Here is a 23,371-nt window from a genome sequence, read left to right as displayed (position 1 = left end):
GTATAGATAAAGGGTTGGCAGTCTTTTGAGGTAAAAAGAGCTGTTTTTATAATACTCTTAAAAATAACTTTTATGAAAGCAGCAGCTTTATATTTTTATCACTTGATACGAGGGTGAGGTTATACACGAACCTCGTCTGTACCTGTTACGTATTTTGTTGTTGTATTTAATTTGTAAAAGTTAGTGAAATGCAGTAATATTGTAACCTACATAAAGAAACGTCGACTGTTCCATTATGACATCACATATATTAAATGTAAAAAAGAATGCGAATTACTTACGTCTTCCATGTTCATAAAAGCACTAGAAAGTATTTTGCAATGTGAATAGTGAAATACAACGGGCATCGCGATTGAGTGTTTAATGGGCAACATTACGTAAGTCCAAAAAATGTTTAATTAAAAGGAAACCTTACCAGCTTCTGAACCATTGAAAATATATTGATATTTTTATTTTATATCAGTGTATTTCTGTGTTTTGTAGTATATGAATATACTTAAAGTACTATAAATAGTTTACTTTTAGAAGAATTAGACTAGATGAAATGGTCATACGTTGTTTTTGCTTGAAAAATACAGCAGTGCAGGCAGGAAAAAAGCAGATACTTCACAAGTCATTTTCGTCTAGACTAATGAGATTTTGTCGTAATGATATGTTTATGTAATAACATTTACTTAAAATGACTCATTTTTGACGTTCTTACTGAAACCCATCAATTATGAAGTGAAGAATACATTGACCAAATAACTGTCACTTATCTGTTTTACAAAAAAAAATAAAAATATATATTTAACTAAATATTGACGTACTCTAGATATTACATTGTTCATATGAATAAAATGACCGTTTCCTTGTTAGGATTTGAGGTTTTCACGGCGGTGAGTATGAAGATGGATGTCTTCTTGGTTGTTGCGCCGTGTAGTCTGGTAAAAGTTTACCAGCGTTCAAATGGTCCCTGCTGCCTCCATCATCAGGCCGATGAGTCATCTCCTCGTCGCCCTGATAATGGAGACAGGACTTCTGAAACACTGGTAAACTTCTACCAGACTACAAGGTGCCACAACCAAGAAGACATCCATCTTCATACTGTTCGCTGTATGAGTCGCGTTTTGCTTTAGCTGGTTGAGACACCCGCATGTTCAGACTGTTTCGTTTATTTTCGCTGTTATTAATAAAGAATCGCGCTTATGTGCTCAGAGAGCAGCAGACCACCGGTTAACACTGCCTGGTACAGCTGAAAGTAAAAGGTTTAAAAGGTTGTTTCTCCCTTGCTTAATTAAACGCCACGTCATGAAGACGTGTTGGGGAATCTGGGTAATACTATGAGCATCTTTTTGCACCAACAGCTTTGTTCACGGTACCAACTTTATAGGACGCTCGGTGGGTGACGGTAAGGAGAACAAGTTAGCAAATGTCTACACAGCATAATTTTAGTTTGCTCGCCAGAATTTGATCTTTACCGTAAATAGATGCTCTGATGGAACCTGTACAAGTTCAAAGTTTAAATATGGCTGTCTTCTGAGTTCTAGAGCCGTGTACCCTGGTAGAAGTGTACCGACGTTAACATGGCGGTTCTGTCAGGCGCCTTGTATGTCTTATAATATATCGTTGTGGCTGCAGTTCACAATTTTTAACGTTAGATTTCATAATTTGCCAACTTTTTGTTCAGAATCTTCCTTTATAAGTCTAGTGTTGCTTAGATGGTCTGAGAATTTCTTGCCTTTTTCGGAACCCGAAGATTCATTACTGAATTCACAGAACCCTGTCGATGGCCAGATGAATGCATTCCACACCCTTACACCATTTCCGCAAATTTTCCTTCATTTCATCACTTGTTACGTCCAGGTAAAATGTGGGCTGCTAATTATGAAGTTCCTCATAACATGTCTACATTTCTCTCTATCCTTGTGTTACTTCTTATGTCTGTAGTTCAAATATTGTCCTTAGCACCCTGTTCTCACACACCCTCAATCTGTGTAAATTTGTTGACAGGAGCGTCTTCCTTTGTGCACACTTCTAACAGCAGAATCGATAGTTCCTTAGCAGACACAGTTTCTCTGAGAGTCTTGGCGAATCATAGGACAGAGCATTGCGGGGGCTCTTAACGAGATTGGGACTTTGGCTTTACAACGACCATGGGCTGACATTGGTAACCGCCATGTCGGGTTTATTTAGCATTAAGCTTTACTTAACTTATGTAAAAGCATACGGGTTGTAGACAGATGTCTGTGGCTGGATTAGCAGAAGTCTACACTTACAGGTTTGTGTTCCTAATATCTGCTTTTCATCAGCTAGCTTCTTATCCGTACAAAGAACATAATGGAGTTCAGTAATGTTCGTGCAGTGGCTGTAGTAAATTCTCACTGTAGAGGTCGCGCGAGTAGTCGTGGCACCTAAATGCGCGATGTGTAAGTCGAGAGAGGGGAGTTCAGTCGTAGTGGGGGTCGCACAGCCTCAGCTGCGGTGACGCACCGATCTAAACACAGCTAGAGCTACAAACCAACCGAACCTGACACCCCTCTAGCGCGTTCCTCGGACGGGTCCATCTCTTACGACCAAAATAAGTCCTTTGCGCAATTGCCAGCACTTCTCGCGCGACCTATAGTTGTCGTATACTATGAAAACTTCCTCATGCAATGATCTGGTACTTCCGTAATTCAAATCCTCTCCAGAATTGGCCTACCTTCATCTGGGTAGTCTTTGATGATGGAGGTATCAAGCTCCCCTGAAACGCCGGTAAACTTCTACCAGACTACACGAAGCAACAACCCGGAAGACAGTCATCTTCAGCCTAGTGACATCAGTGACTCCCAGTCTTTTCCAAACACAGGGTCGCATTCATCCTTTCTTATCGACAAGCGAGTCGCAAGGATATAAGTGAGGACACTTTATTGAAACGCCATGGTATTTTATTATAAATGTTGCTACGTTACTGGTAGAAATAGGTTCACAAGTTACTGAATATATTCTTCAACAGAGTCAGTCGTTTGTGAGTTATTTGACGTCTTTCGATATCATATTGCGTTTATGTTTTTGCGATTAGCTCGCGTACCTCCTAATGATGATCCTTGAGACCCATCATAGTCCATGACTTGACGTTCTTCATTTCGCTGTAGTTTCTTACAACGATAAGTACCGGTAAATAACAAAGCATCAAAGCGTAAATTTTAATATCAGGTAAGTATTTTCCATCATGCAGAGTGACATAATACTACAAAGAATTATACACTGCCACAAATGACATCTGCGGGCTTCTGGTTGAAAACTGCTGTGAAAAAATGTTTTCTACGCACTAGATGTCTCCCACACCGCGATCTGCGCCAGCATGGCTGCGCGTACGAGAGAAGTTCTCTGTGCGTAGCGGAAGTAACGGACCAGTTATTTGTTCACCTGAATTTTCTTTGCAGTGTTTTCAGGGCCGTGTATTTAGTCTGGCATGCATCCATTGCATTGTCGGAAACACGCGTAAGCTACATCTGTAGCCCACGTGTTGCAAATACACATGGCCTGATCTTAAAAATGCCAAGTATTCGCATCGCTCCATGTTTGCAAGAAACTTACTTAAACTAATAAACGAACAGGAAAGGAGGAGCGCTTGGGTTCTGTCACATCGGATACTGCCTGATTGCTATAAATAAGTCAATTTTATATCTGTGACGTGGACCGGGGGGCAAATAGATTGACTGTTGTACAGATTACTTTAAGTGAAGCGGTAAAACTTTGCGTTTAATAAATACATATGAAATGCATGAATATTAACACAGACGATATTCATTATTTTAACACGTTCAAGCAACTCATTAACCAAGTCTGTATATTTCTTGGATCCACAGTTCTTGTACGTCTGTTTCTCTTAGTATTGCCCTCTTACTGTATCATAATACATATTTATATATCCATGATTTTCTCATAACCTAGAATTACTATTTTATTCCACCACGTACATTTTAATTTTGTGTAGGTGTTATGCCGACACAGATCTGTGTAGTATAAGATAACACAACTGAATAAACATTATTCATCCCATGGTAGAGTTATTCATGAGAAGCTTATAGTCGCTTAGCTTATAAATAAATTACCCGCCTCTTATGGAACTAGAAGGTTTCCCGTTTACACAGCAGCCTGCCGCTGGTTCGTCTTCTAACTCAGATTACGTGTTCACACCCAGGCTTCCAAGATATTACCTATTATGTTTCTTGTAGTTTAATTCGAATTACATGCCATGGCTTCAGCTACTTAAGCCGACATTCCGACTCCTTTCGTACTGTTTTATTATCTGTTAAGTACAATTGCGAGTGTACTTCTACTTCGGTAAACGTTTAATGTGCTAGTGTTTTACCTACTAGTACAGTTCCCAAGACCTAAATGTTTGTTTTGTTAGAAGTATCAGTTTGATACTTACATTTCGTACTGCGTTGCTTGTAAATAAGCCAGATAATTCCAAATTTATTGGAAGGTCGAACATACAGATAGAATGTTCGTATCAGAATGGCTAACTGAATTTTTAAATTCGGTTTTATAGTGTTTTACGTACGGTCGGTGAAATCTTGTAATGATCTGTATTTTTGAAATAAATAAACAAACGCATGTACTTCAGTTTGCACATTAATTGACTAAAATTATTGTCTTACTACAATGACGTTGAGATAAACATTAAGATGTCAAAAACTTAGAACTTCAATTTTACAACCAAGATTTTAGTTTCCGGAACTGAAAGGACTTGACACGGAATTCATAATTTTTCCCTGTTGTGATATTTGGATCAAAGTATTAATATTGTGTCTATAAACACACGAACCTTTTTATTAGTTCCTTTGTGATGTTTAGACGCATTAAATGCCCCATTGAACTTCGCGGTTGATTGGTTAGTATCCCTGCTTTGTGTTAGTAAGGTAAATCTCTGACCGGGGACAGGCTATCATGGTGGAAATTTTTCGTGTTTTTATCCCCTCCGGCCAAATTCCGATTTAGTTAATACCTTAAATTAATCCACAGCCGCTTTTTCCACATCGTTTCCATTATCAGTCACTCACTAATCGTCCTATATTTCGGTGTTGTAAAGTCTGAACAGATGAAATTGCAATTAAATAAACCAAGAAGAATAAGTTAAGTGATTCTTGATTTTCTTTGTAAGATATAAACTTTGAAGTCTTATACTTAAAATTCCATGAATGTGATATTTGAAATCAACAGCGATATATTTATTGTAATTATTTGTTGATGTAGGCTAACAGTACCGATTTCTGTTGTTTTATCAGACCCTATCTTAGAACTGTTACTTATACGTAGATAACAGAATGCTGATAATTTTACGTTGATTCTGTTCAAGTTTATAACGATTTCAGTTAAAAGTATGTTTATTATATCGTAGGTAAGTACGCAATGAAATTATTTCCTATTGTATCTAACATGACCTGATGATACTGTATTTGGGTGCATAATTTTAAATGTGAAAGTTTTAATTACCTCCTGTAGAATCGATTGTTTGTGTGAGTTTGTTTAAAGCATAAGCGACAGAATTTAAAAACAAATTTTGCTGAGATGACTACTGACGGCAGTTCAACCCATCTTCGAACTTGCCGCCGAGAAAACATCAAATTATGCTGAGGTTTCAGACTCCTTTTCTTCATTGAATCATTCGCATACTACAGTTAGGCTGTTCTCCGCATAATTTCTGGCACTTTTTTTTATTAACACGTGGATAGGTTGGATTAATTTTACCACGTAGGAAGTACCCACTCCTGCAGCTCTAGTCGACTATGTTATGTTAGGCATTAGTTATTTATTTATGTTCATTATTCATTGCAGCAAGATTGCCCTAATGGAAAGTTAACACCGACCAAGTTTGTCGACATGTATAAGATGTTCTTCCCCAACGGAAATGCTGAGGAATTCTGCGACCATGTCTTCCGGACATTCGACATGGATAAGAATGGCTACATAGATTTCAAGGTGAGTGTTCTGCTAAGCACCTTGTATCTGGTCTAAACAGTTAATTTATTAATTTTAAAAAACTGCACTTACAATCTGATGAAATCGTTAAGATTTTACCAGGGTATCAGAGGTTCTTGCTGCCTCCATCACCAAGAGGACCTCTGAAACGATGGTAAATTTTTACCCTACTACCCTTCGTACTCACCTCCGTGAGAACCTCAAATCCTACTTACTGACAAAATAACTTAAGTAAAGGAGAGTGTTTTGCATGTGCTTCATGATGTGTGAGATTCCCTGAAAATAACTTTGTAATCGTAGCAACTTATTGTCACAAAGTTAACTCGAAAGACGACTCATCTTGTGATAACCTCTGAGGATTGATGTCATTCGGTTTTGAGTGTTGGGGTGTAATTACTCATCCCAAATCGCTGTCATGTTGTTCCGCTCGGAAATGAGATGGTTTAAATCGAAATGAGTCATGTTTTCTTTGTGGTTATTTGAAGAATAGCGAAGCTTTTCGACAGATACACGTCAAACCTTTGTTGCATCGTTATTAATTGCGGATACTTTTGCAGGGTATGAATTAGTTGTGTTATAATCCATGGGCGAGTAAAAGCTCATCTAAGTACGTACTTAGTTTCATTTGGGGATTAGCAGGAAAAGGAAATCTTGAAATTGGAATGAAAGTTGATCTATTACAACTGTTTTATGTACAGTGAGTTTTCTCAACAGTGCGACCGCTAGGGAACTTACGCATTGTAGATTGGCCCCACTGTACGTAAGGAATGTCTAATTTTCCGCCTGACGTCACAAACAAGAAAGGGAATTTACGCATATTGTAAAAATTATGCCGCGTTAACCAGAATTGGCCTCTGACCTTTGTGAATGGTTGGAGATTTCCAGCGGAGGATATCCCACCCTGTTACTTACGCTCGTGTAAGCAAGTGGGTTTTCATGTAAAATGCCCGTTTTTGTGATCCAGTCTCAGCCGAAACTGAAATGACTCGAAGATATTTTGAAAAACTTCCCAGTGTCAAATTTAATTAAAATCCATTCAACCGTTGTTGCACGCGTACAGACGGACGAACCGATTTAATAAGACGCTCCACAAAGATGCGAACGTACCAGCTAAAATTGTGGATAAATGTTGTAGAATCTAATATTTTACGTATTTGTGTGTATATTATCAGATACATTTATACAATTAGACGTTTGTTGTCGCTTACAAAAAGTCGCTGTATTATTCATAAAGACAACAGATGGCACCAGGCTTATTAATATACAACTACCATGCCGTAATGAATGTATTACAGCCAGAGGGGCTGTATGTATTCACCTAATTGAACCCCTCCATCGACGCAGTTGTGTGCAGCAATTTTTCTCCTTATTAATTATCAATTTTTAATTTTAATTGTAATAAGAAACGGTTATATTTCGTACCGCCTTTTCGCCTTTATCTCTGAGGCTCAGTCTGATAGAAAAATGTTTGATCGGCTCGTGACACTTTTTAACGTCGATAGAATTTTGGCTTAGAGTTAGTGAAAGGTTATAAATATGCCTCCTTTCTAGTTGGCACGCCAGTCGCAGTCCTAGGTGTGTCTCTAGTCTTGAACCGTAAGACGTGGGCCTAATATTTAAATTTAAAATGCATATTTCTTGATGTTTATCATCTGGGTTGTAGGTATATCATAACGTTTCGAAGGAATATTCTGCCCCCACCTTCAGGGCTAAATGCACACGGTGTAAGAACGCAGAATACAAACATCGGCGTTACATTTGTTCTTGGGTTTTTTGCTTGTTCTGAATCTTTATATTTTTCTTCTTATTGTTAACTGTAGAGAAATAGACTGCATTATGCATTAAAAACCACTGATGAACTTTCTACTGGCAACTTCTTGTCTGGTGTGAGATGTGGTCCAGGTTGTATTTGGCACCTAGTAAAGGAACACACTTTCGTATATTAACGTAGCACAAGGCCCATACCAGCCGAAAGGGTAGACGACTAAGTACGATTTGAAGTTTTCACTGAGTCCGAAGAAGTCTTCTGGGTTGCAGCACCGTGTAGTCTGGTAGAAGTCTACCGACGTTTCAGAGGTCCTTCTACAAGACTCATCGCCCAGTTGATGGAGGCAGCAGGGATCTCTGAAACGTCGGTAAACTTCTTCCAGACTGCACGGCGCAACAACGCAGACGACAGCCATCTTTATCTTCTGTATGACTTGAGATTTGTTCAACTCTCGTACATCAGTGTTACATGTGACACTATTCTAGCCCCCACAGGAAGCAGATACTGTGAGGGACACTCTACTGTAGGTAGCAGTCTGAGTGGAATGTAATTTATTTTAAACTTGTACCAGTTTTGTTCACAAATTTCTTCTTAACGACTGCGCCTTGAGGTAATATTCGCACGATTCCATAGTGGACACTTTTTATCCTTCTGCCCAAAGTTTTATTTGTGTTTAGAGCGTCTTTGTCTTCCGATGGAGTATCCTCGTACCATTGCCGGAAGTAATAGTTTTAAATTATTTTACCGTGCATTGATTTTTGACGGTGAAGTCTACACAACAAAATGTATTAATGTTACTGGACCCTTCATGTCTCCTTAATTTCATTAGAACGTTCTGGTCCGATTTGAGGCACGTTCCCAACGAAATGTTGCAAAGATGCGCTAATTACCTTCGCTGTTCTGTCTACCATCCGATATTCCTTTAACAATTCAGGAATCACTTAACCCATTTTGATAAAATTTATTTCTGACTGTAATAGTAAAGGATACTTTCGGCGTACATATCGAGCGTAACTTTCCAAATATTGATCGATTCGAAAAATGTTTCGGATTAAGGTTTCTTTGTAAAGTGAGGAAAATATTCTCAATACTTGTTTTATAGGTTTAGGTAAACCACTTGAAGTTGGTGTTCAATATCGAATAAAATATAGGGGCCTTCATGATATTTTCGACCTCGTATGTTAAGTTTCCCCCTAAATCAAGGACATTTTTAAAACTTCGGGTTTAGTACGTACCACGAGTCATTTATCACTTCCCTGTCGTTGTAGGCGAGGTAACCGATGGTTTCGTTACGAAGAGCCAATTAATTTTTCGCTTCGATTTGTTAAATCGTTCCTACGCTGAAATCTCCCGTAATGTGCTATCGTGCCAATACATGCCAGCCCAAAATATGTACTTTTTAATGTGCTCAATTCATTAATAACGATCCGGACCTGTGATTTTATGAAGTGGCAGAACATTATCCGATTCCACGATGTTTGAGAGGCGAGGTAAACAATACACCCGCTATTCCTCCTGTGGCCAACGCGGCAGTGACTGTGTGTACTACCTGTTGTAAAAACTATGGACCTGCAACTTATTTTATACTGTTATATCCATCTTATCAATAATTACAGACTTGGTAAACACTTGATACTTTGATTTTGAAACGTTGCTTACCTTGCAGTGTATTGATATATAAAATCATGCATTCAAACAAAACTGTTTACACTTGAAAATACACTTAGTGCCAAACGCGTTTCGACCTCAAGATGTAATCATCAGTGGCAAACAAAGTAATTTGTTTATTTGAGGTTATATCATCAGGAATTATTTCCAGTACTTATTCTTGTAGGCTAGAATGTAATATAACAGTAAGCCTTCTGTATTACGTGATCTTTTTGGCCTACTTCGGTTGCAACTTTCTGTTTCATTTTACTCCTTTTCAAATTACAAACATGGCAATGGTGCGAAACCTCGAGGTGAGGTTGAATGCGTAGAACTGGAGCTTTAATTTGCATACGTGTTTTGTTGAAATTAGCGTTAGCCTCTCTATAGCCTTACGTGAAGCGAAGTAGGTGCCTTTAGTTCGTAGTTGTTACACTATTCCAGGGTGCTTTGCCGCAAATTGTTCTCGTTTTGTGGGCCTATATATCTGTGGAATATACACTGTGATATTCTTCCCGAAATGTCATTTGAACAGTAAACACGGTGGAAAGAGAGGCGGGCGGCAGGTAAGCAAGCACTGCTCATGCATCGATCGAAATGCTGCCCTACAAGAGACTCGTTATTAATTCAGTCACGGACCGTTTTTTTTCACCCTTTTTTCCATGCCCTACCATGATCTCGTGCTGAACAAAGCTCCTAGGACACGGCTTTTCAAAGCCGTAATATTCATTTCTAGGGTTTATTTTTCATACGTGTGAGAAAAGAAAAGTTTAAAATCCTCTGTATAATTCGAGTATTTACTACGATATATCGAAGTTTATTATACTTTATCGATTTTTCTACCTTACCGTGACATTCTTTCGAATAAAATACAGAGAAACAATGTTCGTTCCTCACATGCGTACATATGGGCAGATATTCTTTGCAGTGTTTGGCATTATAATTTTATACTATCTGTTCGTATAAACTTTTGGCCCGCGTATGTGATATCCGGTTTTGAATGTCTGAAGGGGAATATACCGATCGGTGAGGCATCTTACCGAAATATTGAACGTATTGATGGGCTGTATTATCTGAAGCTTTCACGGCGACTAAAAGTATTATATAATGAATTTTCCTGGGGCTACCAGCCGTGTAAGGTGGCTTAATGAACATAACACAAACGTTTCGAGAACCACCTGACACGGCTGGTAGCCCGAGAAGAATTCATTATACTGATGGGTTGTAGTAGTCTTTTGTCAAGGAAATTACGAGAAAGGAAACTCCCGTATAGGAAAATTCAATAAATCAGATGGATACTTTTGTATCTTTATTAAAACTTTGTCACTTTATATCCGAATTATAAATAGCCAAGTTTCACTATGCCATTTATTAATACTGGTCGTACACGTTCTTCAGTCACTGACATATCCTGTAAACGTCCTTCTGTTTGTAAATATTGAAATTAGCTAAACCACTAACGTGTTTTTTCTTCTCTTGGGTTTATCTAGGGATACCATTTACTATATTGTCAACTTACATTCTTTCAACATTCGCAGAAAGTAATATATAACTCAGGTGAGATGTTTGGGTTCTCATGGCTGCAAATTTCTACGACGTACTTTTTCCAGACTACACAGCGCATTTCCCCCAAGAGAAAATGATCTTATACATATAATAATAGTACATTTAACATTGGTGCGGAATAAACCAAACTGTAAACTGTTAAATTCCAGATTCGATGTTGCACTGTTCAAACGCACTTATGTTCTTGTCATATCGGGAATGTTCTGTTAACATTACACACATACATAGCGGAATTTGTGCAAAATATACTCGTCACATGCATTGTCATAGAGCAGGATTTAGAATATGCTATGAGTTTGAGTAAGGTAGACTTATCTGTGATACGTGACAGAAGACGATCTTTTTAGTATCGTGTGTCCACTGTACGCTGTAACGTTTGTTTTCATTTAATTTCCGTGTAGGGCTTTATCTCAAACTTCTGGACTATGTTTTCAATAATCACACTACCAGAGAGTGTGAGGTTTGTCTTCCGAAAATACAGATTGTGGTGGCGTTTTGAATACATCTGTCCTTCGATTTACGAATTTTCGCTGCAACAAAGAACCAGCCGTCATCCGAGGGCTAGCGCCTGTTTCTTAAGTAACGAACGCAGAGGAATACATAAGCTCTGGTGTTTATGCTGTAACTAAAGCAAGTGCTGTACAATGTAAACGTTTGGTTTAACATTTCACTAGTGCTTTATAGGGTAAAAAAGTAAAGTAAAGTAAAGTTTGTCCCACTATACGCCATGTAGGCGTTTGGGGTGAGTGGAGGTATAGCTCCTCTCTTCCTTGACCCCGGCACTAGATGGGGGTGAGTGGTCAGCATCACGCCCCGGCCGGCTTTACCCCCGGGAAAGGACCCCGGTACCCATTGTAGAGGAGGCTGGGTGGGCCCCAGAGCCGGTCTGGACGCAGAGGCTAGAGGAAAGATCCTCTGCCCCCGTCGGGGATCGAACCCCGGCCGTCCAGCCCATAGCTAGTCACTATACTGACTGAGCTATCCCGGCTCATGCTTTATAGGGTTAAATAGGAAATAACTAACAAAAAAGTAACATTATTCTAGTTCTTTAGTATCAAACAAGTTGGTAATATTTCTGGGAGTTAGGAGCAAGTCATAATTTCTTACGTTTAAATGAATGGGAATTTTATTTTCGAATCACGAATATTCACCTTGCGAAAAGTTTTCATAGAACGTATTACGTTCGTAAATCTAGGAATGGGTGCATAGTTTTGTCATGTAAATTATTTATGTGCGGTATTGATCGTGGCAGTTGCCTAGTGCACATAATCGTACCAGGTGTCGTTTGTGTTTGGAGGCTACTAAGTCAGTATTTGCTCTGCCGCTTTGCGTATGCAATAGGTAGGAATGTTAATGGAGGCAGGTGTCTCTGTGCCCTGTTTGGGAGGCGTATGCCAAATTACATATTTAAGCTAGACACGTAGCCTGGAAAACTTTATGTTCACAGCTGAAAGTGGAAATTACTGAAGCAAACAAAATTTTCCCAAATACTCGTAAGAGTTATTAACAAAGAAAATTAACTCTGTGGAGTGGAGTCCTTGAGAAGCTAGTAGGACGTTTAACTAATTAAGATACTCCCCGAATTTTTTTAGAACCGGAAGTTCAGTACTGTGTTTACAGGAGTCCTTCATCTGTTCTTGTCCTGAGTCAAATTAATCCAGTGCACATCCGCCAACCACCGGTTCGTCCTTCCATCTACTTCTAGACTTCCAGCCAACATTTTATAAGCATTTCTCGTCTTCCGTATGCACTCAGCACCCTGCCCTCGAACATTGTCAATCTGTTCTTCCCTTAACGTAAGGGTTCAAGCTTCACACGTAATTAACAAGGAAACTGCTGAAAAAAATCAGCACGCCTCTTGTGCGCGTGCCCCTTGCTAACCTTGTAGCACATTTCCATATACGAGTACATATTTTAGGTTCGTGTGTCTGCCAGAGACAAACGAATGACTGTGTCACTTCCCAGTGCATTTCATTCCATATCTGGAGGTCTGCGTGTCGAATTCTGTGTATGACGTCCTGGTGTGTTCGTAGGTCTTTTGCGGGACTTAATTTACGTAAATTAAATCTGAACGTTGTGACGATGGTGGAATGTTGCAATCGCAAACTTGTTGGATAATGTCCATCGTCTAAATGTTAATGAAAACGACGTTTCGGAAACTGGAATCTGTCTCCGTCGTCGAGTAAAACTTGGTCTATTGGGCTCAGTCGATGACAAAGACATATTAGTCTCCGAATCGTAATTTTTGTTAAAACTTAGACGATAGATAATGTCCAAGAAGTTTTTTTATTGTAATAAGTTGTGGAATTGTTGAGATGCTATTTCGAGACCTGTTAGTAGGTTTTATGGTATTGCTACAAGACCACCACTACTGTACTGTTTCTCTAAGTCTGAAAGTTGGATTAAAATGGAGCTTGGATTGATTTAAACTTTACGTTTTCAATTATTTTGTATTCTGTCGAACTTGACCATCAAAAGTTTGGGAAGTTTATTAATTTTTACCACACATTTTATTAAATAACCTAAATTGGACACAATCATATCATTTGGGAATTTGAATTTCACTTCAGACATCCATGAGGATATTCTATGCAACATGCTTCTGAATGTGGCTTTCTTCTTGCACGTTGCACTGTGTAGTCGGGTTGATATTGACCGATGTTTCCATTGACAGCCATTTTTGTATTCTTAGCCGTAAGATACTGGAATGTCACCTAACTTACCTATGTTCACAACAGTGACGACATAACTTGCAACCAGTCATCTGTGATCAACGCCAACACCCCCCTTCCTCAACAGGGTTATTAATGGGATATTATATCTCCATGTGATAGAGTTCATCACGTAAAAATTGCTAGTCGCTCAGCTGGTCAGAGAAATGCTGCGCCCTTTTCTTCTAATTCTTCTCCGAAGATTCCCCCCCCCCCCCCCCCCGAAAAAATTGTTAAGAAATAGTATTTGTCATTTTCGGTTGTAGTTTTTTTTTGTTAGAAACATTAAAAATGTTGGCTTCTAAATTTCCCACGATTGATACGTCCTCAGAAAGACAGTAAAGTAAAGTAAAGTTTGTCCCACTATACGCCATGTAGGCGTTTGGGGTGAGAGGAGGTATAGCTCCTCCCTTCCTTGACCTCGGCACTAGATGGGGGTGAGTGGTCAGCATCACGCCCCGGCCGGCTTTACCCCCGAGAAAGAACCCCGGTACCCATTGTAGAGGAGGCTGGGTGGGCCCCAGAGCCGGTCTGGACGCAGAGGCTAGAGGAGAAATCCTCTGCCCCCGTCGGGGATCGAACCCCGGCCGTCCAGCCCGTAGCTAGTCACTATACTGACTGAGCTATCCCGGCTCATTCAGAAAGACAGTATCTTGAATTAAATAAAAGGTAAAACCGGATGCAGCTAAATTTGCAGTCTTTCGAATGTGTGTCTCGATATCTGTAGGGTATAGTTTTGTGGTATCAGCAACACGCCACCCTCCCCCCACATTACCATCGTGATATCAGGGCCTATTTTTACGCCTTTCCCGCGGGGGATCTGTTGAATACCACACTCAGTGACTTTTTCTTGTGGGGTTACTTGAAGGACGCGTTGTACAGCACGAAGCCAGCGACACTTCTAGAGCTCGGGCAAGAAATTGCAGGGTGTTTTGCAGTTGTCCCAGAGGCAAATTTGATGGCCGTTTGTCAAGTGAATTGCTCACCGCTGTAAACTGTGCCACAAAGCTAACAGTGTTCGTTTTGAACATCTACACTAAATTCTGTAATTCACTAAATACCAGTGCTGACGTGTGTTATGGTTTAGTTTATTAAAATGTAGAAATTTCATGTATTGAATGCATGCATACGTGTTTTCAGGACACCGTGTAGTTTTTTTTTTCTTGTTGTGGCAGTTAGAAATGTTATTTTGTAGTGAAGGGATCAACCTGAAAATTAATCTTGAATAAAATTACGAATAGTAGAGCCACGAAGTCTGTCACGCAAACAAGAAATCACTGATTTCTATTTTTGCCAGCTCTTTTGTTGTTACGTTGCTACGTTCTCATTTGTATATAAATTTATTCTGTACCCTGCTGATAGGAAATATAATCCGTAACTACACATAATGAGAGAATCCATATGAATGTATGGCCGGTGCTAGAGTAAGGGGGTATAAGTCGAAAAATTTAATAAAAAGATTCAGAAAGTTTTCAGATATCAAGTTACTGATTTCAGAAATGCGGAAATGTGAGGAACGGCATTAATAAAAAATCAGATCAACAAATAACATTAACGAACAAAAGTAAATACGGTACATAAGTGCAATATGAAACCTGCAGAATATGGACAAATAAAAGATAAAAGAAAGTTTAATTATAGGCCTAAATAATGTTTATGAAACGAAATATCGTCTTTGGTACACATATCAGTGGCGCCGGGAAAAAACATCTAATTGGGGGGAATAATTCGATTCAGTTCTTTATTTTAACAACTACAAGCGCCACAAATCTACAATATTATAATTATTCAATTCATTTATTTAAGTGCTTGACAACATCCAGATAAGGCCAATAACAGTCAAGCACTGAACAACCACGATGAAATATAATACAATAATTATATTCATTTCGATAATAATAAGTATAACATTACAAATACAAAATCAAACAAATGAAACTAAATATATACATGTACCATAATAATAATAATAAAAATCAGTTCCTTTATTGAGTGATAATTCTCAAGTAAATGGGCTAAATAATATGTCTAAGTAATATAATAATTCAATTCATTAATACTAAAAAACAATAAACAATAGAAAACTAGAAAAAACTCACAAGATTAAATACCATAAGATATGGATAAAATGGAGTATTTGTCCACTGCTTTATTTTCTTTGTTTTTCATTATTTACTTTGTCTCACTTTGCTTTTTCTTCTTTATTTGCTCCCTTGCGTTCATGTTTCGTCCGATTTTGTACGACTACCATAAATGAAATGGAACCCAGCTACGACATTGATTCATCATTTGAAACACAGTTGGACGCTATCAGTGGGGGTTTGTTTGAGAATTTGTGAGGTGACTGAACACTGTGTTTCGGCCGCTTTATTAGTTTAAAGAAATGTGCTCATGTGCCCACTTGCTTAGAGTTGGAATGAACTTATATGGTAGGATTATCATTTCCTCACAACTTTGAAATAACCATGCAGCATCACTAACTCAGAATGTCTGCACAAACATAATTATTCCTCCCATTACATACTTGCACAGCAGTCATGCTGTCTTACTTGTATTTTCTTTGTCAAGACATTTTAATTTTAAATATGTGTTGTGGTAACAGGGGTGTTGTTTCACTAACTTCTGTTAATTGTCTCACTTCATAGTTCAGGTTATTCGGAGACCCTCGGGGCCCTTCTACCAAGTAAGCAATTCTACGGACGAGTCAGAAAATTTAAAACGCTGCACAGTCAACGAGAACTTAATGATTTTTGTAACATACATTATTCCATTGTTTGTCTTTTGTTTTAGCCTTTTCCTGTGTAAATACAATAAGAATATACGCCTGTAAAGAAATTTTAGCCAATCACACTTTAATTAAGCTTTCGTTATATGCGCTTACATATACGTTACTTATAATTACTGATTATTAATCGTCGTCATTATTATTTTTCATTTTCAATAGAACTTGTTACTTAATATATATTCTGCCTAGGTTAAATATTATTCAATTCAATTCAATTCATTTATTAAAGTGCTTGACAACAGCCGAAACGGCCAATAACAGCCAAGCACTAACAACAATACAAACATTACAATACAAAAGCAAACAAACAAAGAACTGAAAACATAACTGTACAATATTGATATGGCAAAATAATTAATAAGTAAATGAGCTAAATGTTATGGATAAGTAAATTAAAAATTAAATTAAAATCAGTTCAATTTTGGACAAACAACACACAAAATAAAACATTATACTAAATAAACAATAAAAAACAATGATTATTGTTTAAAAAGCTGACTGACCTCAGTAAGCAAAACACGATCTTTTTTAAAGATGTCGATGCTCCTGCAGACTGCATTGGCACCAGAAACACATCTGGCAGAGGGACTGGCCTTGAAATTACGTTGTACAGTAAACGTAGAGTAGTCTCTGATAGACCTAGTGGGTATGCAGAGACTAACTGTATCAAAAACAGATGAGCAACTAATTTTGCCTTTAAAAACATTGATGAGGAAAAGCGCATCCAAAAGCTTCCTCCTTAAATGCAACGATAAAGAATTTAATCTGACTAATATATCATCATAATTATAGGCACAAACGTCATTAAAGAATCTAGCGTAACATAGAGCTACAAATTTTCTTTGAATCCTTTCAAGTTTAAAGGAATCAGTATTAGTAATAGAGTTCCAAACAACGGAAGCATACTCAATTTTAGAACGGACTAAGGCACTGTACAAGACCAAAAGGCTGTCAACAGTGAAGAAGGAAGAAGTAATGTACCGAATCAAACCTAGCATTTTTAAGCTTTGTGAGAATATATAGTTAATATGCTGGTGAAAATAAAGCTTACAGTCCAGTAGAACACCGAGATCTTTAACACAATGGGAGCGTGCCACCAGGTTGTTACACAATTTGTAATTAAAGTAAATACTGTTTGTCTTCCGGGTGAACGATATAACAGTCGTTTTACTTAAATTAAGTTGCATCCCATTCACAAGACACCAATTTTGCACTGAATGGATGTCGTCCTGCAACAGTTTGCAGTCATCAACATCCCTAATACTCCGATACATCTTTAAGTCATCAGCAAATAAAAGGCACTGTGAATTATGTATGGACTCGCAGATGTCATTAATAAATATATTAAAAAGTAAGGGGCCTAGGGTGGAACCCTGAGGCACTCCACACTTAACACGATAAGGATACGAAAGAGTTCCAGAGACACGAACAAAGGATTGCCTGTCAGAAAGATAACTATGGAACCAATCAACATAACTGGATGATAGTCCAAAGTTTCTAAGTTTACCAAAAAGAATATTATGAGGAACTAAGTCAAAAGCTTTAGTAAGATCAAAGTATACTGAATCTGTTTGTCCTTGAGTAGTCACTGGATATAACCATAAAATTTCGCATTTTTCCGTGGATGGAAATGCCGACTTAAAATCAGTATTATGTACACAATTTGTAGGAATGTTTGTAATCTGTGTCCCTGTAGAATTCTGTATTTTACCTTCAGTGGCCCATTAGTTATTACCATCAGACTGAAACCACAATCAACATGTCGTAATTCTACAAAAAGAATATTACCTGTACAGAAGTCGCGTATTTTTGGAAGGTTTATTACCACATATCTTGTCACGACTACTTATCGAGTAGCTCCACTGTCGCTGCCACCTCATTTGTTTGCGCCTCAACCGTGTTATTACAGCCTACTGTTGATTGTATGGAATGTAAAACTACAGGATTGGTATGGCCAAGAGTGGTCATTAGTACCAAATTTCATGAAAATCGATGTATGAGTTCAAACGCCGAAAGGAGAGACAGACAGACAGACTGACAGCATGGTGACCTGATACGTGATTTTTTTCCTCGAGAAACGAAGGTAGGATGCAAGATGTTAGACATTCAGAGGTGTCGTTACCGAAATGACCGTATTATTGTTGAATATATTAATTGGAATGCGATTTATGATTGATTATGTGCATGTTTTATTTGTAACGAACCATGTTCTCAGTAATGACGCTAGGTGACATAATGTTACATTTTACAAGTGCTGCTACTGTTAAGCATATTTTAGAAGGTATGGCGATACGCGATACAAACTAGTTTCCTTTTTGTTTTTGAGGAGCCTTTTCTACTAATTTAATTAAATTATAAAAAAATGGTAAGTCAGCCTTTAGATTTTTTATAATAGACTGTGTTGTCGACATTATGACATGTTTTATGATATGTGCATAGTCTACGCGTCATACTTTTTTTAAAAAAAAAGCGTTTTCAATTGGCCATCTTGAGACTGAATGCTGTCGTGGGGAGATTAAATTGATAATTAAACCTCCACATCATAATTTGATGTTGTAGGTTAAGTTATTGTTTCTTGCTGGAGGGTCGTTTATTTTCGTGTATGATCGATTTTGGGACATGGATCTATCTGTGTTCTTGTTTCTGTCGCTGAGGGTCACTTGCACAGGGAAATTAGTCTATTACCTGTTTATGTGAAATCGTAGGACTGCCATTTTTGTTACATACGGATTACTACCATGATCATTGTGCTATGAGGCCATTTCGGTTTTCGTAATGGATCTTGTGGTATAAAATAAGCAGTGGTTCCCGAATTAAGCTATTAGTGATTACTGCCAGAAGATGTACTAAATTAACGCACGCTTATTTTGTAAATTACTGATAATTTGTCTGCGTGTGTTCGTGCCTAGGTGCGCCTTTGTTGATTTAAATGGCTCTGGATCGAGTGTGAATCATGTAAAATATCAATGAGTTAAATAAACATTAATAGCGAAATATGTTGGTGTACGACAGTCTTGCGTTTAGAAGTATAGAACCGCATTTTACTGTTGTAAATACGTTGTTATAAAAGAAAATCAGGTGACTATATAGAGCGAAATGTAGTCTGCTACACAGAGCTAACTTCTTGCGTCAAACTGTATTTTTAGAGGTTGAAGGAACTTGGAATATTTAGATAAATTATTGATTGTGTAGGTGTTTAGCAAATAATTCGGAGGAACGTATCGCCTTAGTTTTCACTTTTACCCTGAAGATTAAGGCGATATATTCATCCGAAACGTTGGTAACCGCCTACAGGATAACAGCGTTACGACCCAGGAGACCACTGTCGACATATTCACCGCCTTGAGAACCTCAAATCACGTGCATTTTCCAGCAGACCGTACCCATGTCTTTTACATGTTCGCTTCTAGAGCGTCTCAAGAGGATTTTGTTTGCGTTAACGGTTCGTGGAGTGAAGTAGTTCCGTGGAGTGGAACGCACATACATATACAGGGCGTCTTGTTTGAACAGGCAGGGAGATATTTTAACGTTATGAGAATCATGTTCTTTCAAGACAGTTGCCTATCGTGCGGTAGTCTGTTAGATGCACAAGAATTTTCTGATTAGTGAGAGTCCGTGAACCCTACACCGATCGACCATTCAGTTTACAGTTTGAATAAAGAATCACTCAGCTCGATTGATTAGTAGATATGCCACACGTGAGGTCCTTATGTAATTTGAGCTTGGAAATATTTTACACCACCGCAAGGTATTTGTACATATGTAAGACTTGAGGTTCTCACAGCGGTGAGTATGAAGATTTCTGTCTTCTGGGTTGTTGCGCTGTGTAGTCTGGTCGATGTTAACCAACGTTTCAGAGGTCATACTGCCTCCGTCATCAGGACGATGAATATGAATTTGTACATAATTTTCGGATATTCCACTCGGCCTTAATTTTGTTTGCCTTCCTTTTTTTTCTCCCTGCGAATGTTTAAATACTGTTTTATTTCTGGATTGAAATAATTTTACTTCACCTTTACTCGATCTTGAAGACGTGGCGTTATGCAGAATGTTGTCCTAAAATATTGCCCCATACTAAAAATGTTCCCACCATTGAAGCAATTTGCATGATATTTAGTACTGTGGTTGTGTTGCCATTGGCCCGACCAATATACTTAATCCTATGTACTATGTAAAGTGTGAAATATTAAAAGCAGAAGAATGAGACGAAACACTAGAAAGGTAGAAAACTAATGGATAGCTGAGAGTCAGCCGATGTTTCTATACAGCGTATTAGAACGCTTGTGCGCCTGCGCAGATGGGATACTTCTGTTTGATGGTCGAGTCAGTTCTCGTCCTCGACGGACAATAATATTCGACGAAGTTGCAGAACCTACTAGCCTTCCGCTCAGCTATAGGCGTGCTTAGAAGTTTCTTGTAAGTCGAAAATAAGAACTCGCCTCGATAATTACATTCTTCTTGGAAGAATCTAGTAGCGTGACGACTTAGAGGAACCTGTTGGTAGATGCGTGTGTGTGGATCATGCTTCATTACCGTGCAACGATCACACAGCGCTGCTTCCCACCTCGCCCGGACTTTTCTCCTAGCAGATACATGCAAGTTGAAACGAAACTGAAGTTGTTGTTTTTCCCCCCTGAAGGTTTGTGTTTATTCGCGTAGGAAACCGTATGTAGGATTTGCTGACTCATTGGCTTCGTTACTGATGGAATCGCGGATTTGGCTCGACTCTTCTTGTAAGCGAGGGCTCGGTCGGCCGTAAGATTGCTGTCAGAACTGGGCAACAACGAGAGGAAAGCAAACATTGGTGCGCCGATCTGCATTTTAAATCTACGATCTTGGTTTTTGGTCGTACTCTGTAATTAGCCAAGCAGAACTCAATAGTTTTCTGTGGAAAAACCTTCCCATATATTCATTAGTAGAAAAAATTATATTTCGTTCTGTAGTTACATTGATTATGGCAGATATTTGAAAGTTTCGATGGAACCCATAATACACACTCCCTTTGCTATAACGTTAAATATTGTTTGATCTACTCACAGTTTATATTTATTGGAATATATCTAAAATGTACTTCGGACTTCGTGTAAAGGAATACTAGAATACCTAGTCATCAAGTTTGTCACTAAGGATTTGAGGTTTTTACGGCTGTAAATTTCTACCAGACTACACGGCGTAGCAACCAAGAAGACATCTTCAAGGTTGTCATTGCAGTTAATATGTCTAGAAATCTTAGAAATTGCTTTATGAGACTAATAGACACTCAGATAATGAGGAAGGCTGCCCTGTAAACATTATCGGTCCAAGTTTTGTGTTTTTTAATGCAGCGTTCTGGTGTGTTATATTCTTAAGATACGTCATATTCACACACACTGTGTGCCATTTTTTAAATGTTTATCAAACTAGATGTTTTAGTTGCATGCGACTATCTTCGGGATAAAAAATCAAGATTGACCGTCGTTATTGGTTTAATCCAAAATTGAGACAAAATGGTTTCTAAAAGCAATCAATATACTTCTAAAATGTTTAAAACTTTTTAAAAATTATAAAACTTTAGTAGCACAGCTAGATGATACAAGACACCACCATTCCAAGTCTCAACTAGTGCCACTGAAATTTTATAAAGATTTTAAAAAGAAATTTTAAACATTTCAGAAGTTCAGTTGCTTATGACATTGTATCTTAAAAACATTTTATGTCAGTTTTATACATAACCAATAATGACAGTAAATCTCAGTTTATGATGCCAGTGCATTTATTACGTAGACATGTCGAACCTGAAGATGGTCGGATGCAACCGAAACATGTTGTTCGATAAACGCTTAGAAAGTGGCAAACCGTGTGTGTGAAAGTTACAGTTAAAAAATATCAAGCACTTTTGTGGTTATGTTCAAAGTCCTTTATCAGCCAAAAATTTGGTGTCAATACTGTCATGTTTATGTTTGTTAAACAATTATTATTTTTTTTACTTTTAATTGACATCTCATTGGTTATCATTGATAGTTTGGTGGGGCCAGCCCCCACAATTCAGTACTAATGAATCTGCATTGCCATAGCTGACTGACAGTGTGAACATTAATTCCGCACATTATTTATGTTTTTGTAAAAGGCAGTAATCTATGATAAAAGGTGCAACACTTTTACACTTATAACAATTTGCCTTCATTTTCCAGGAGTTTTTGTTGGCCATAGATGTGACATCCTCGGGTTCACCAGAAGAGAAACTGAAATGGGCATTTCGCATGTATGACGTGGATGGTAATGGGGTAATAGACATTGAAGAAATGACGAAAATAGTTCAGGTTGGTTATATACTTACTAATACGCTGTGCACACTTACATGCAAAGCTTCAGCTATATTTATTTACCTCCAGAAAATTTCAAGTGAATAAATAGTAACATGAACGTTTATTATTTATGATGTCAACGGATTTCACAGAGTGACAAACAGTAATATTGAAATGAAATATGTTATTAGAGGTCTACAACACAGGTTCAGAACTCTTGACGGAATGAGCTATTGAAAGTATTGATAAATCTTCTTAGAGGTTAGGAGGAAGATGGGGGTACTTATGGATTTTGTTCAGTGGTAAGTTTTGGTATTAGAGGTATTGAACATTTGGGTTCTGCTATCGCACCACACCATCACAAATGAAGGTAGGTGGCGCTGAGAGAGTAACAGTATCTGAATGCTGTATATACAACGGTCCCGCGATTTACGATGCAATATTTCGATTAACGATCGACCTATTCTTTCTATTATCGATATGTATGTGATGTAACATGGCACCCAATTTCGGCCAATCGTGGCTCTCCTAGGTAGATTCAGCAGGTCACAGCCAATCTGGCAACCCTTTTATGAGCGTTTGGAGTTCAGCTCGCTTCCCTTTCAGTGTTTCGTGTGGGTTGCTTGTCTTGGAACGAATTAAGCCATTGACATATTTC

General features: G+C 38.1%; 2 protein-coding genes across 5 annotated transcripts in view; both read left to right on the top strand.

Annotated features, from left to right (window-relative positions):
* The window catches only part of Nca (neurocalcin homolog), a 238,737-nt gene that overhangs the window by 192,313 nt on the left and 23,053 nt on the right, over nucleotides 1–23,371 (top strand). The window lies entirely within an intron of this gene.
* LOC110828465 (neuronal calcium sensor 2) overlaps nucleotides 1–23,371 on the top strand; it is a 231,238-nt gene that overhangs the window by 192,317 nt on the left and 15,550 nt on the right. For 2 of the 3 annotated variants that reach the window (XM_087347271.1, XM_022061216.2), the window contains 2 exons: nucleotides 5,809–5,952; nucleotides 22,600–22,728. In XM_087347271.1, coding sequence (XP_087203397.1) covers nucleotides 5,809–5,952; nucleotides 22,600–22,728 — 273 coding nt within the window. Of the gene's footprint in view, nucleotides 1–5,808; nucleotides 5,953–20,788; nucleotides 20,846–22,599; nucleotides 22,729–23,371 lie in introns of those variants that run through there. The other variant, XM_087347272.1, reaches the window with a different exon arrangement.

Source organism: Zootermopsis nevadensis, unplaced genomic scaffold, assembly GCF_977971745.1.
Source record: "Zootermopsis nevadensis isolate Lab colony 2312 unplaced genomic scaffold, Znev_1.0 Znev_ptg000011l, whole genome shotgun sequence".
In the NCBI taxonomy this organism is placed as follows: Eukaryota; Metazoa; Arthropoda; class Insecta; order Blattodea; family Termopsidae; genus Zootermopsis; species Zootermopsis nevadensis.
This window is presented reverse-complemented; position numbering and strand designations above follow the sequence as displayed.